Consider the following 15503-nt stretch of genomic DNA (forward strand, 5'->3'; position numbering starts at 1 on the left):
TTATTTTACTTTAGTTGTGAAAGGGCCTTTACATTTGCCAAGAGCTTTTTTTGTTATTAAAAACAAACAAGCAAGCCCAGCCCAGGTGAGAGAAAGTAACACAAAAGTAATGTAATGCATTACTTTCCATAAAAGGTTACTAAGTAACGCAATCCGTTACTTTTTTAGGGAGTAACGCAATATTGTAATAGATTACTTTTAAAAAGTAACTTTCCCCAACACTGATCATACAGCTTTTATCCACTTGAATGGATGATCAAAGTCTGGAAAAAATGGTAAGACTTTATTTACAGTGTCCTTATTACACGTTACATTTAGTTACTAGTAATAACTAGATTATGCATAATTACATGCAACTGAACCAAACCCTCATCCAAACCCTTACTCTATAACGTAGTTGATAATTATACTCGGTACTTAAATGTATAAGTACACTGTAACTGTCACAGTGGTGTTTGGTTTAGTTTGTTCTCATTTGGACTTGTCTGTCACGTATCATCTTCACTGTCATTATCAGTTCATCTGTATCACCTTTGTTCCGTTAATCAGTGTCATCGGTGTTTGAAGTTTTGTCTGTTCAGTCAGTCTTGTCCGATCTCTGTTGTGTATAGTGTGTGTTGCTTCCTGTTCTGTTATCATTTAGCATTAAACCTTTGTGTTGGAAATATATCCTTGTCTCCGTCTGCCTTCCTGCAACCTCACGTGACAGTAACAAGGACACCTTAAAAAAGTGTAACCAAATAAACAAACATATTGTGTTTTATTCATCCTGCTGAAGTTCACAGATAGGAATGAATTATTTATTTGGAGTCTTTGTCCAGTTATGAATAAACATGGTCTTTGCAGGATTTACTCAATTAAGGATGAATTTAAAAGCAATAAATTTTAATGGGCCCCAGTAAGGAAGTATGCATTGCATTTGTTGGGGGGTTTGATGAAAGAATCATAATGGATGTTTAAGCTCTTGTGCTCTCATCCACACTATGTGTTTTTTTAGGGTTGTGGGTTAGTCCTGCATCACAAAATATGCTAACCATGGCTACATCATGGCTGTATAGATGTGCTATATTTTACAACAGTCTCTGCCTCAGGCTATGTGCCTTCCATGTTGTAATTTGAAACATGCATTATTAGGTCATCCTGAGCTGGTAGTTCACATTTCTTTTCAGTGAATCAGTTGAGTGAGCAGGCAATTCCGACTCAAGGATTTGTTCTTGGATTGATCAGAGTTGTCTTTTATTTAATTTCACTTGACAGGATTCATTAATAAATGATGGTTTATCATTTACAAATGCAATATAGTTAACCACAGTCATTTATCTTGATGAGGGTTTATAATTTCAGATACATATCTATTTTTAAATGGAGCTTAAACAGTTTCAATCTGATCAAATACATTTAAAAAAAAACAATATGTTCATTAAACCCCACAAACACTGGCCTCTTTGTAAGAAGATTATAATGTTGATCATAATCTTTCCTTTGCTGCTGACCATAAAATAGCCTGTTTAATTTTTAGTGGCTGGTCCATTAGGACAGCTCTTTACCAGAGAAAACTTCTGTCTCAGAGATGTATGCTGATTTGTTCTTGTGCCAGACGCAGCCGCTCCATGCGTTGGTGCAAGTCTGCTCTCTTCTGACCAGCCTCTGTGTCCTCCATGAGCAGCTTCACAACATCCGCCCCATCCCGCAGGTCCATCGCGTGAGCCCGCAGTATCACGGCAGCTTGCTTCAGTATGAACAGCAGGATCACCATGGGAATGTAGTCGGCCAGCCGCTGATACACAATCTGTTTGATTGAGAGACCATGTGGGAGTTTTTCAGTGCAATCAAAACCAAATATTAAAGAACACGAGCAGCTAATACTGAAGTCAGAAACTGATTTACACCTCATAGTAGATGATCAGTTTATCAGGTGTCAGGCTCCTGGTGTCAAACACAGCACAGTTGTTGGGTGAGGTTGCGTTCTCTCCCGTATCCAAACAAATGGACTCGTACTGCTGTCTCATTTCCACAAACTTGAAGTCTACAATTTTCTGGTTAAAAATGGGATCCTGTGTGTACACAAGCTTCTCCATGTTAATGTACTCATGGATCCTCTTATCCACCTTGCTTTCTTGCTTTGAGTGAATTTCGTCAATATGGTTCTAAGGGAACATCAGAGATGTTATGTTAAAGACTGTTTAAGATGATTTAATGTGATCAACAAGTGTAATTTTAACACACCAGTATTATGTGTCTCAGATGAGGGAAGTTTGGGAAACACAGCTCACACACGACCCTGAACTCCTTTTGCACAATTCCTAAGGTTATATTTAAACGAGAACTGTTATAATAAATCATTTCAAATGTAATCCATATACAACGTTTAAAAAAAAAAGCCAGTTAAAGTTCAGGCAGCTACCTCGGATGAGCCTCAAAGTATCCAATGCTGGTTGTTTAAGATCTCCAACATGTTTCTTTACCATTGATTCATACACACAGTAGTCACTGAAGGTCACCAGTTCTCTCCCACGATGGGCCTCCTCATATTTTTCTGTCATCTCTTTTACAGACTCTCTGACTAAAATAAAATAAACATAGGATAGTTACCACAAATTATAAGATTAAATGTCAACGGTGAAAGTTTTGTATGTTAGTTCCTCAAATTTGATTGGTTGAGCAGCAGCACTTTGTTCTTTTCACTGTATCACTCGCTATATATGTCCAGCGAGGAGGAGCGAATGTAATTTGGGACTAATGGGTGGAGACAGAATATCCAAATCGTGCTAAATCATACCAAGACAAAAAAAAACTGAAGAAAAAATGGTTCTCAACAATGTTAAGTCACAATGACGTATGACGTACATGATGCTTTGGAGTTACTCAGATGACATTCCCATTGCTTGAACACTGGTCGAAGGAGCGAGTAGATGTTCCCATTGTCTGATTCTCCTGTTCTACACAACTCACTTATCTGGTCACTGAACTCCAAGATTTTCTACACGTGCGGAGAAACAGAAGTTCATTTCAGCCAGGATTGCTCAGATATTGGACATTACAAGTAACAGCTAATGCTTGCACTTACTGTACCTTGCTGAGATAAGGCCCCATGCGCTCAGGTTCTAAAGGAGGACCTTCATCATAACCCTTGAGCTCAAATCTCACTGCAGACAAGTTGACGTGAATTTGATCTCTTAGAGATGGAAGTGAAGCCTGTAAAATAAGGAATAACTCATAACTTTAGTGTTTAGAGTAAGTTTTATAATATTTTGCAATGTTTAGACTTGCCTTGATATGTTCGACCAGCTCTTTAGTGAGTCTGGTGGCCAGGCAGGATATTGTGGCTCTCTGCTCTTCAAGAAGATAACTGGTGGCAACAGAATAAAAGACTCTTAAGTGGCTTTGAACATTACATAAAAGAACAGATAAGTAAAGAATATCTACCAGGTTAAATGCAACGTAATACCTGAAGTGCATGTTATTGGCGAAGAACTCCTTTTCCTGTTTTGTGGCTTCAGCCAGAGAAACGTTTTCATTGATGTCACTCTGGCCTCTACATCGAACAATGGTGAAGCCCTTTTTGAGAGTAACCACTTTACCTTGCAGAACTTGTAAGACGTCAGCCTCTGCTCCTTTATCTACCAGGTCTGGCTTTGTCAATATTGCTGAAGCAATAAAAAGTGTTTGAACAGACATGAATGAAATTGCCGTGCTGTGATATTATGTGTTATATCAAGCAAAACTCATTTTCTAATCTAAGTACTAAGATGTGTAATAATACCTAAAGTCCTTGAGCCATCAGGATCAACACCCTGAGCCATTCTAAGAGCTTCTGTGGTTGCGACGTCAACATTGCAGGGAACAACAACCAAATTAATGGTTTCTTTTTTTCCAATGAATTTCATTATCAGGTGTCGAATCTGCAGTTAATCAAAGGCTAATTTATAAGACAATGAAGACCTGAAACATTTAAAACTGTAGTATGCATGTAACATCATCATGTTTTTTTTCCTCATTTTTGGATGCACCTTATTTTGCAATACGTGTACTTGCATGTACTTACACTGTACCAAGAAAATACTGGGTATTATAAGGTAACTACAGGGGTTAGTACCTAGTTATACACAGTTATTGTAATTAGTACAAACTTATTGTAATAAGTACATAGTATGTACACGGGGAACAGGACTTATTCTAGTAATAACGGAGTAATAACTAGGTACTAGATTGTACCTACACTGAACCTACACCTAAACCCTGAACCTACACCTAAACCTAACCTTAACCCATATTATTGCCTTATATTACCCAATACTTCTTAGGTAAATACGCTGTAAGTAAAAATGAAGTGCAACAATTTTCTTATCACCTGGTCTCCAATGTCTTCCGGTTGCCCTTTTACGGGTACTCTTGTTATACCAGGTAGATCGATCAGTGTGAGGTCGCAAACATCAGGTGATGTAATCTCTAAACTGATGAGATCATCGCAGATTCCTACCCCATCTCCAGCAAGCATATTTTGTGCTGTTAAAGACAAATAGTACATACTCAACATTCATTCATTCATTAAATATTAAGCTAATATTATAATTATTTATAAATGATAATAGCTTGATATATAACCTCACCCCTTCTGACGTAACTTTCAACTTGTTTGGGATCATGAAAGGTCTCTCGCACATCATTGTAAGAGATTATGGCGGTCCATTCGCTCCCAATACTCAGTTTCCTGAGTTTAAGCTCCAGTGGACAGCGAGTGACAATACCTGAATGGAATATATATAGATGCCTCCTAACGTAAGCAGAACAATGTAAATAAGATATATACAGTATATTGTAGGTGTACAACATACCACTCCCACGAGGCAGAGCGACTCCTGACAGCGCCTCTAGAACAGAGCTTTTCCCTGAGCTCTGGTCTCCCACCACTGCAATGGACGGCAGTGCAAGTTCCCTCTCAATGCCAATCCGCCTCATGAAGTCGATCATCTCAATGTAGGGCCGAACCTGTGCGTCCCACTGCTGCAGAAATATTCCACTGTTCTCGGGACTTAAAAACGCACATTTGACAGTTACACTGAATTTGTTTCCAAAAAGAAGCATAGTTGATTTGTAGAAAGTTTGAAGCCTGCTTTGTAAGTTTAAAGGGATAGTTCACCCAAAAATGAAAATTCTGTCATCATTTACTCACCCTCAAGTTGTTCCAAACCTGTATGAGTTTCTTTCTTCTGCTGAACACAAAGGAAGATATTTGGAAGAATGTTTGTAATCAAACAGATCTCGGTCCCCATTGACTTCCATAGTAGGAAAAAATATATACTATGGTAGTCAATGGGGACCGAGATCTGTTTGGTTACAAACATTCTTCCAAATATCTTCCTTTGTGTTCAGCAGAACAAAGAAACTCATACAGGTTTGGAGGGTGAGTAAACGATGATAGAATTTTCATTTTTGGGTGAACTATCCCTTTAAGTGCAGAATAAAAAAAATGTTCCTTACCCATTTTCATCTGAAGAATCAAAATCCAATATTTCTGGCGAGCTGTCCATGACTGAAATTATGTAAATCTCACTGATTGATCCTAAAACAATTTAAAAGTGCTTTCTTTTAGCTGCAAATGTGTTTTAATGAGAACTAGTTTTAATTAGAAAGTTTGAGTCCTGGCAAATCAGTGTCAAACGCATACTATGAACCTTTTATAGGTTTAATATTGTCCGTGGTTTTGGGAGGGGGCTCCACAGATAACAATAGTAAACCATAAGCAGAATTTAGTTTTACATAAAGGATATGGTCAGCACTTGAACCGACCTTGAGTTAGGGAAAAAATAAGGGAAGAATAGAATGCAAATATAATGTGTTTTGGGCCATTGTTTTATGGGAACTAGTTGATTTGTATATAGCCATTGTATTAGTGTGTTTCATGTGCTTATTTTTCAACTATCACACTTGGAAAATAATTGTTTTCTTCAAGTCCATTTTTAATAGTTTAACAGACTCAGATTCCACAATGAGTAAAGTATTGAAAGACAGTCGCTGTGCTGTATATTTAAGCTATGATATTATTGGCGAGACCTGAATGAGGAAACCGTTACCACAAAAGCTGAACTGCAAAATCTAATAAAAAGATGTTTTGTTTTGTCTTTTGCAAACCTGCCATGCAGTTTCAGTAAATGATTTGCAGATTTTACAGTAACAAAAAAACTCAAATTCAAACTGTTACAAAATCTGCAATGGGGAAATATTCCACCCTCATGTGCAATTCCAGTTAAAATTACTGGATTTTCACAGCTAAAATTTACCGAACATCGGTAAATGCGAGCCCTCCTTTAATCTCAATTTAAAGCTGTAATTTCAATGCTCGAAATGAGTCACCTCATCAGCAACTCTCTACGAACAAAACAATAGGAAAACATATTCTACTTATTATCTCCATAAAAAAATATTTCTCATTTCGAAGGCTGCATCCTCCTGAGGTCCCATTTGTTGAAAAGTAACCATTACATTCCAAAGCAAGAATGATATTAGAGTAATTTATGCTCCATGAGAAATAACTGTCAGTTTTATAATGGTTACTTTTCTGAAATGAGAAATCCTCAATGACATATGCAGCCTTCAAAATGGGACACAGCTCTTCTAGTCTAGTGCCCGGTTTCACAGACAAGGCTTAGAACTAGTCCGAGACCAAAATGCATGTTTGAGCTGTTTCAACTGAAAGCAACTTGCACTGACAGATCTTAAAACATGTCAGTGCCATGTTTTGCCTCAAAAGGCACAGCAGTAATGTATTTTTCTAATCCTGATCCTGGCTTAATCTAAACCCTGTCTGTGAAACCAGGCCTAGATTTTGTGGCACTAAATAAATATGAATGATTCAGCTCAAAAACTGAAACAATAACTTTAATCAATGCATCCAAGAACCTCAAAATAGGGGGAATAAACTTAACATGAATTATCCATTATGTATTGTACTGAACTGCAATGAACTAGAACTTTACAGCTCTGAACACAGCTGAGAACACATTTCCTCTAAATGCGTCTAAAGTAAAAGGGGCAACTTAACCTGAAACACTTTACCTTAAATAATTTATTATTTTAAATACCTACAGAATGAGCAACATTGATGCGCTTAAGTGCTTCAGAATGATTTCAAAATCTCTCGATTAGTTTCTCGAACAAAAATATTAATCTTTTTCTGTCCTCGGCATATGGGGAGTGTGGTTCAGTGTGTCCTGTGCCGTTTGTCTCAAGAGCCATTGCGGTTAAAGTCTCTCTGTCTCTTTCAAGGGCCGCTCTGTCCCGCTCCAGTCTCGCCCTGTCCTGTTCCAGAGACGCTCTTTCCCTGTCAATTGCAGCTCGGTCCTTTTCCAACTGGGCTCTGTCTCTCTCCAATGCCGTTTTCTCTCTGTCTGCGACAGCTCTCTCGCGCTCCAACAGCACTCGCTCTCGGTCCAGGTCCGCGTGCTCCTTCTCCAGAAGCTGTCGCTCTCTTTTGAGTTTGGCTCTTTCAAAGTGTAGCTCGTCATGAGTCTCTGGAGGGCTTTTTTCCATCGGTCTCTCTTTCACGCTTTCTGCTGTATCTGATGAGGGTCCATCATCGGCTACCGTCGCTTGAGTATTGACCTCGATGACCGAATGAGTCAGTAATTCTAAAATATCACTCCCCATTTCTACCTGATACATCTTCTTGCAGGGCTGGGCCGCACATTCGGTCTCATCCGCCAGGTTGGTCAGTAAGGTCGGTTTAGGAGGGTCGACTTCAGTGGGATCGCCATCTACCGCCTTTTCCATGAGTCTGAACCACCGCCAGGATTCAGGTTTAACCGTTTCGACATCCTTCGCAAGAGCTTTTAAAACCTAGGCAAAAAGCGTAGAGAAAACTACACTAGGACAATTGCATGCAAATATATTTAATTTATAACTAGATTTGTATATTATCTGAAGAATATAAAGTATGAGTGCAGCTATACAAGTAAATAATTTTAATAATATAAGACAGACGCTATGCATCCATCTTACCTTGTATTTGCATTTTAAGTTCTCCCACTTTCGTTTTGCTCTTTGAGAAGTAATATTTCCATCCAGGTTTGATTTTGTCTCTTGAATGAACATCCTACAAACAGAAAACTCTCTTTGTCAATTTCTCTTTTGCAACTGAATATAGATTAAGACTGGGGTTTTTAAAACTGTTTGGGTGACACTAATGTCCATGAAAAATTTGAGATATTTAATTAAAAAAATTTTTTAGGGCTGTCAAAATTAATGTTTACTTAATAATTAAATGTTTAACACAATTTATATATTATTATATTTATAATTTTATTTATAGATTTTTTATATTGTTATTTAATATTTTAAGAATAATTTCTACAAATATATTATATTTAAACCATTACTTGTGCTGTTTATTTCTAATGAGATCTCTTTTGCCATTGTGACCTTAATCTGGCTTGTTTGGTGCTGTAAGAAAATATTCTCTGTACATCTGCTTTGTAACTATATTTATTGTGGAGACTGCTAAAATTCTTAAATGTATTTAATTGATCATTTAATTGTAATCTAACTAATCTAAAGTGGGTAGCAACAAATACATAATCAACTTAAAATAACTAAACCATAACTAAACATTTGCCAAATATTTTAAATGAATAAATATTATTATAAATTGAATAACAACTTATACAAAATAAACGTAAATAATTTATATATAATACAGCCAATAATTAATAGAATCAATATTTTTATTGTTAATATTACACAATATATATGGGTAATTATAATAGATGAAGTATGTTTCTTAAAATTTTAGAAAGGGGGTTACCATAAATGAGGGTCCCTGGTAAGAAAAATGTGAAAACCCCTATATTGTAAAACAATTGCAACAATAAGCATAGAAAATGAGTATACAAACAACATGTACTACAGATGCAAAATGAATCACAATGAATACATACTCCCAGCCATTTCTGCATGTGTTTCTCCAGCCTGAGAATAAATAGCCATGGGCCATGCGCCACCTGATCAGTGTCTCTGTGTCCTTGTGAGACCCTGAAACAGAACCGCAATGCAAACAAACAGGACAATATGAATGTTTGTACATGTGATTTTATATACAAAACAAACAGCACAGTCAAACCACATTATAAACACTGATAACTGGCAGTCTGAAATAATAGTAATAAATCATTATTTATTAAGCTAATGCAACTGCGCATGTCATGTACATTAAACTGGTTTTAAATCCACGCTGAATTACACATGAACTCATAAAAGAGAGTTACAGAAATGTGCGAAAGTTTTGCATGCGTGCAGACTCAGTGCAGCTTTACAGAATGACACTCACACTGTTGAGATGGTTGCGCCATTTCTTAAAGTGAGAGAGGTGGCCAAACTCCTCTAATGAGATATAACGTAATATCATGAATATTATGGATTTATTTCACTTCTTCATCAACCGTTTGTGCGTCTGTTGCAGACAACACTTCTTCACAGATTTTCCCGTTTCCAAACGAATGATGTCAGATTATTGCCCTCTAGTTGTCAGGAGCAAAACAGCTGAGAATTACATTCCATATTCAGTTATATATCGTAAATCTACACGTTTTATGAGAAATTAAGTCTAAATCCTGCAACAACAAAAAACGCTAAATCGTTTTTTAAAGCTAATAAATTCAAAGCTCAAATAAAATACAACAGACATATTATAATTATAAATATTATTAAAAACTTAAACTAAAGGAATATTAGAAATGTTTTCCTGGCAAGTAACTGAAATAAGTTTAAGATGAAGAACTAAAATCACTGGAAATATAAAATAGCTGGAAAAAAAACTGAAAAGCTAATACAAAATTAAAAAACACATAAAATGAACATGAAAACTGAAAATAAAAGTTAGTTCAAAAGATTATTCAAATCTGTAAACACTAAAATAATGCTGATCAACAGTCACTGGGTAAATGATTACATGTAATCTGGATTATGCATCTGATTCCAAAAAGTAAGTACTTGTTATAGCCTAAATTATTAAATACATGTAATTAGACTATACAGTTAATTTTCTATTGATTACATGATTACATGTTATTCTCACAATGGCAGTAAATTATTCATAATTCATTGATTCACCCTCCTACTTTTCTTTTATCTTTTTCATTTTCCTATTCTAAAAAAAGTCTACTGCTTATACACATTCAGACTGTCTTCAAGGTTTGTGGAATTGCACACTGAGATCCAAAGCGTTTGATCACAAGATAAAAAATTAAAAAAAACTGTTGAATTCAAATTTTTTTTTTTTCAACATTGCAACACTGCATATCTAATCAACTCCTGACGAACACATTGTTACTATTTGAATTATCACTCAGTGAGTCATTTAACCATGTATTACTGTCTTTGGAAGGCATTCATCATAATAATATATATATTTTTAATTTATTATTTTATTTCATGTTTTGTTAACATTTGAGTGAAAATTACACTAGTTGTTACACTTAAGTGTATATTTTTTAGTGTAGGTTTATTGTTGAACACCTTACCGCTGACTAAGATGGAACCTGTCATTAAACAGCTTTTTATACTTTTTAACAAACTTTTAACACTAAAGTAATAAACAATAAAATCTAAATTTACCAGGTAAGCTACAAAACTAACACCCTGGTAAACTATATTCAATTCTCCCTTGCGCATCTGAATGAAAACACAGTGGACCGCCAATCTTGGGTTTTGACCTTTATTGTATGGCACAAACGGTATACTTTACTGACAGACACTATTATATTACATTATCTCAGAAATAAAGCATCACATTCCGTGTTTCTTAGTCAACACTCACAAATAATTTAACAAATCTCAAAAACATTTTAGTTTAGGGGCCTTGTGCACCCTGCCAATGTATGTGGTAAGTGAACTCCAGTCAAGTCAAGACGGTGTGTTTGACAAATGTGATTGATTTAGGAGTGAAAATTACAAAAAAAAATTGTAATAATTTTAATATAGTCAAAAATAAGGTGTTTTAATGTCTCTTCAGACTGCAAAGACAACAACCCAATCCTTAAGGAGTGTTCAGATATCCCATTATCTCACAGTATTTTCCCTGAGGTTTGCCTCATTCTCAGAGTTGCTTCACATTTTTTCAATCACTCTTTCAAGTAAGAATATTAATTTTTCTCTGTTCTTTTCATGAGGACAGTCCAGTCCATTGCATCCTGAACTGCTTTTTACGTGATTTATGAAATCCGTCGACCTTCTGTCTCTTTCAAGGGCCGCTCTGTCCCAGGCCAATGCGTCTCTGTCTTTCTGCAGTCGGGCTCTGTCCTGTTCCAATGACGCCTTGTCTCTTTTAACCGCAGCTTTGTCCTTCTCCACCTGGGCTCTGTCCCGGTGAAGAGCCGCTCTTTCCCGATCTGCAAGGGCCCTTTCCCGCTCCAGAAGGGCTTTTTCTCTGTCCAGGCCTCCGATCTCTTTCTCTAGAAGCTGTCTATCTCTTTGAAGTTTGGTTCTCATCATGTCCAATGAATAGCTCTCTGCTGTCTGTTTGCCTTTTTGTATTCCCTGCTTAACCAGATGTGTTTTGGTGGCTACTGGCACGTTCACGGAAGTTCCTTCCTCTTCCAGAAATTCCAATATTTCCCCTCCGACTTTGATCTGGCGTAACTTCTTACTCGGATGAGGCGCATTATCATTATCAGCTTCTGACGTGATCACTTGCTGGCTGATCTTTTCTTCAAACTCTTCACTCAGAGCATCGTCCATGAGATTGAACCATTTCCAGCAGGTGGGGTTCTTCTCCACGCCGGTGGGAGGATATTTTGCATCCTTGTAATGAATTGGTAAATTCATTAAACTGTTGAATATGTTGGCATTTGAAAAACACAATTGGCAGTGAGACCAACCTTATATCTTGCCTTCAGGTTTTCCCACTTTTTGGCAATCTGCTCAGTTGTCATCTTTTCATCAAGCCCCATTTCTCTGAGTATTGCACTAGGGGGGAACAATTAACAATATAATAACTTTTAATCACAATACAGGCTGTGAGAGATCAGTGCAAATTCTAAGGTTACAAATCGCACCTCCAGGCTGTTTTTGACGAATTTTTCCTCCCGTCAAAAAGCGCTGAGTTGCTCGACCGCAGCTGTATCAGTTTTGTGATATCCTCAGTAGACACTAGTGCAAATAAAACAGCCAGTTAGTTAGCTTAATGCTCACATTACTTATTAGTTTCGCGCGAAAACGAACGACTTACTTTTATAGATGTGTTTAGAGCTGGTCGACGCTGAATCCATATTTTATATCACTTCGTAAAACAGATTTCTAGGGCCCTTAATAGTGCACGTTGGCAGTGTGCTTCTGTTAACATTCCCTCCCAGGGAAAATGGCGCCGTACGAGCACATCCTGGATAGGCTGCCTACTAAGTGCCCTTATATTGAAGGAGCGAATATGCGTCTTTGGAATGCTTATAGAACTACGTGTCGAAATGCAAAATCTAGTTTGACCTAAACACAATTACTACGTGTGCTTAAATCATTAAAATCAAACGCACTAACGAGCTCTTTCTATGGCTACTGGCTAGAATAGACCAAAGAAAGGAATTAACATTAAACGGGGCGTGGCTTAGTGGACCGGAGGTCGTCTCTAATATGTATAAATTATAATTTTTAGCTCCTCTCTGTTTATTTTCAATTAAAAGACCATTTTAGTGTCATTATTTAGGTTTAAATTCTTGTCATACGGTATTCACAAACAACTGTGATTGGTCTATCTATCCCGAACAGCGCTGAGAAAAATAACAGGCAACGCTGGGCAATACAACCATGTGACAACTGTTACTTTTCTCAGCGATGATCAGAATTGACCAATCAAAGTCGTTTGTGAAGATGAGGATTTTAAAATTATTTTTCGTGGGTCAGTTTTGCATGCTACGTTTTAACATAGGCTATTGATAGATTTAACCAATTATACTTTTTAGTGAACAAATGTATCCAATAATAACGTCCTGAGATTTTTATTAATGTACTCGTGGAGGTGGCGGTTCTCAGCCATGCGCCACCTGGAGGAAGACAACTTTTGTCCCATGATAGAAAACATAACCAAGCAAACACATTTCCACCCAATGGTGAAGGTGAGAAATGAGATATCCCAATATAAGCCGATGGACGTTGTTTTATGAATATGGATATGAAGGATATGAAAAAGTACATCTTTCCACAAATTCCACAAGATTAAAATGTAAAAGTTTAAAGAATAGTTGGGTCTATGAAAGGTATGCCGTTTGCCCAGTGAAAAAAACATTGTATCACTCTACACGAAGGCACGATGTGAGCTGGGTTATAATTAATATAATAATAATGGGTTATAAACATCTCCACATCAGATTTACTTATAAAATAAGTGCAGTGCTCTTTATATAAATGAACAGCTGCTATTATCCTATCCAGATCTTCATGTAGCATGTTTGAAATCTCAACCAATGCATTTGACCTTTACAAGTCTCTGCTAAACTATTAATAATAGAGAGGGACTTCTTCCCTAATGAAGAAACAGTCAACAAGTCCTGTCAGGATGGAGTGTCAACATACAATTCATCAACTAATTGGACAAGAGAGATGTGGCCCAGTTAATGCTTAGATCTGCCAAGCAGCTGATGCATGAAACTTTCATACGCATTTAAAAGACAGGAAAGTGTGTAAGTATGGCATACCGTTTGTGCCAAAAAAAAGAAGAAAGTTTGATTGCTTTGTGCAATGCATTTGTCTATGTCTATATTGTTAAACCTGCATTGACATTCTACAACCCGACAAGCGATTCACCATGTTCAACCCGAGAAAACAAGCACCGACAGGTGCCAACAGACTCAGACAGGGCTAACATACTGATCCAACAAAACCAGACGAAGTGTCTGTTGCCGTCTGTCGGTGTCTGGTGGTGCAGTGTGAATTGGCCTATGTTTCATCTTCATGCTCCGTCATAATGTTTATAGTTTTAGGGTGCTTTCACACGTGGTTCGATTACCTGGTCTGAACCTGCGGTTGATTGCTCACCCCTACCCCTTGCCGGTCACTGTGATTTTGCCAAGTAAAGTCATTAGACATGTTCCTGGATCAACATCTTTTGTTGATCCTGGAACAACATTCCTGTCCAAAAACATAGTCTGCAATCTAACCCTGCCCATAACTTATCCCTAAAATCAGAGGGAAATGATAGGTAAGTAAGAATGATGTAAAAGCCTCTAACCCTTGTTTTAAGCCTAAACTGTAAGCATATCCCTCAATTTGACTGGTTGATTGTAATGTTGATCCAGGAACATGTTCTGCTTGGTGAAATCACGTTCACCCCCAAACTTTTTTATTTGGACTTGAGGGAGGTTCGGGAGTTCGGAAAGCAGTGTTCACATCATCCAAACAAACCGAACTCCGACATCAATCGCACCCGAGTGCTGACCAAAAGTGCTTGTGTAAAAGCACCCCAACAGATTTTGTTTTTGGCACAAACAGAATGCCATATTTTTTTTAAAAACAGAAAAATGTTTTTTCCTTCAATGTCTTCATGCCTTAAAATAGCTTGAATGTAACTCTACACCGTTGCCTTATTTAGTGCACACAGTTCTATAAATATGCAAATTAGCCCCACCTCCACTCACTCGCACCAGCTCGTTGACATGATTGGTTACAAGGTAGTTTGTGACGTCAGAAACACCAGCGATTTCAACCGCAATTTTGAGACTGTCTTTGGTTCACTGCAGTTTTAAGGAGAAAATACTCAGCAATGGTGTGCATTTGCACATGATTTGTCTTAAAGCATATTCAAAACACCACATAGACATATAAACAACATTAAAAGCTTGATTTTCACCACAGGGGGACTTTAAGTACACAATGACATGGACAAATGTATAGTAAAAAGCATTCGATTCCTTTCTGGCACATATTGAACATCATACAGAAGTAGAACGAGTAAAACTCTGTTACATCGATATGTTGCCCACTCTACTTTATCGTATTGATAACAAAATGCATTTTGCATCGTCAGTTCAGTCATGTGAAAGGGTGTCCTTTGTTGTTCTGCGTGGTGCAAGGGGGCTAATCTCTGTGCATATGTCCTTAAAAGCACTGATGCTGTTTTCCTCTTAAATTATTAAGCTTCTTCAGCGGCTTTAAACCATTGAGAGAAGATTAGTGAGGTTATTCTGTGACGGTGTGTTTGTGCCTGCGCGTGTGCACATGAAGTGTGTAAGGTTGATGGTGTGTTTGTGACTTCTACGTTCTGTTTGTGCAAGGATGCTATTCAATATCTCAATGTGAGCACTCCAACAGAGCGTGATCGATCCAACGGTGCCAATTAAACCTCAAGAACTTGTCTTTCAGAATCACGTTGGCCCTTATGTAAAGTGTTGCATCTGTCACTCAAATGACCAAAATGGCCATTTTGTACTTAAAATCAACATCTGGATCAGATACAGATGTGTATGTAACATATTTAGGTGTATAAATACGATCTTATTAGAGCATGCATGTGTTTTTATTCTCAA

General features: G+C 37.2%; 3 protein-coding genes across 5 annotated transcripts; all 3 read right to left on the reverse strand.

The window, feature by feature from the left end:
- Positions 1-1216: 1216 nt before the first annotated feature.
- On the reverse strand, positions 1217-5676 carry mxh (myxovirus (influenza virus) resistance H). 2 transcript variants are annotated; one of them, XM_084094375.1, is made up of 13 exons: positions 5482-5676; positions 4836-5032; positions 4611-4748; positions 4352-4506; positions 3764-3902; positions 3449-3647; positions 3271-3349; positions 3073-3195; positions 2848-2980; positions 2405-2563; positions 2227-2303; positions 1890-2147; positions 1217-1789 (listed from the first exon to the last, which is right to left on the reverse strand). In XM_084094375.1, exons 1-13 carry the CDS (start codon positions 5529-5531, stop codon positions 1565-1567), a joined length of 1932 nt encoding a protein of 643 aa, XP_083950501.1. In that variant the 5' UTR covers positions 5532-5676; the 3' UTR covers positions 1217-1564. The 2 variants fall into 2 exon arrangements, with proteins under 2 accessions (XP_083950501.1, XP_083950500.1); XM_084094374.1 differs by lacking the exon at positions 5482-5676 and having other exon boundaries at positions 4836-5182.
- Positions 5677-6861: 1185 nt separating this feature from the next.
- Positions 6862-9493, reverse strand: LOC311070498 (uncharacterized protein). 2 transcript variants are annotated; one of them, XM_084094376.1, is made up of 5 exons: positions 9323-9490; positions 8934-9027; positions 8801-8839; positions 7999-8092; positions 6862-7836 (listed from the first exon to the last, which is right to left on the reverse strand). In XM_084094376.1, the coding sequence occupies exons 1-5, from the start codon at positions 9342-9344 to the stop codon at positions 7129-7131; spliced, it is 957 nt and encodes a 318-aa protein (XP_083950502.1). In that variant the 5' UTR covers positions 9345-9490; the 3' UTR covers positions 6862-7128. The 2 variants fall into 2 exon arrangements, with proteins under 2 accessions (XP_083950502.1, XP_083950503.1); XM_084094377.1 differs by lacking the exon at positions 8801-8839 and having other exon boundaries at positions 9323-9493.
- A 1199-nt stretch (positions 9494-10692) lies between these two features.
- LOC311071210 (uncharacterized protein) lies at positions 10693-12599 on the reverse strand. Its single transcript, XM_084095439.1, has 4 exons — positions 12221-12599; positions 12048-12141; positions 11871-11958; positions 10693-11793 (listed from the first exon to the last, which is right to left on the reverse strand). Exons 1-4 carry the CDS (start codon positions 12258-12260, stop codon positions 11101-11103), a joined length of 915 nt encoding a protein of 304 aa, XP_083951565.1. The 5' UTR covers positions 12261-12599; the 3' UTR covers positions 10693-11100.
- Positions 12600-15503: the final 2904 nt, after the last annotated feature.

Source organism: Abramis brama, assembly GCF_963993115.1.
Source record: "Abramis brama genome assembly, chromosome: 20".
NCBI classification, from domain to species: Eukaryota; Metazoa; Chordata; class Actinopteri; order Cypriniformes; family Leuciscidae; genus Abramis; species Abramis brama.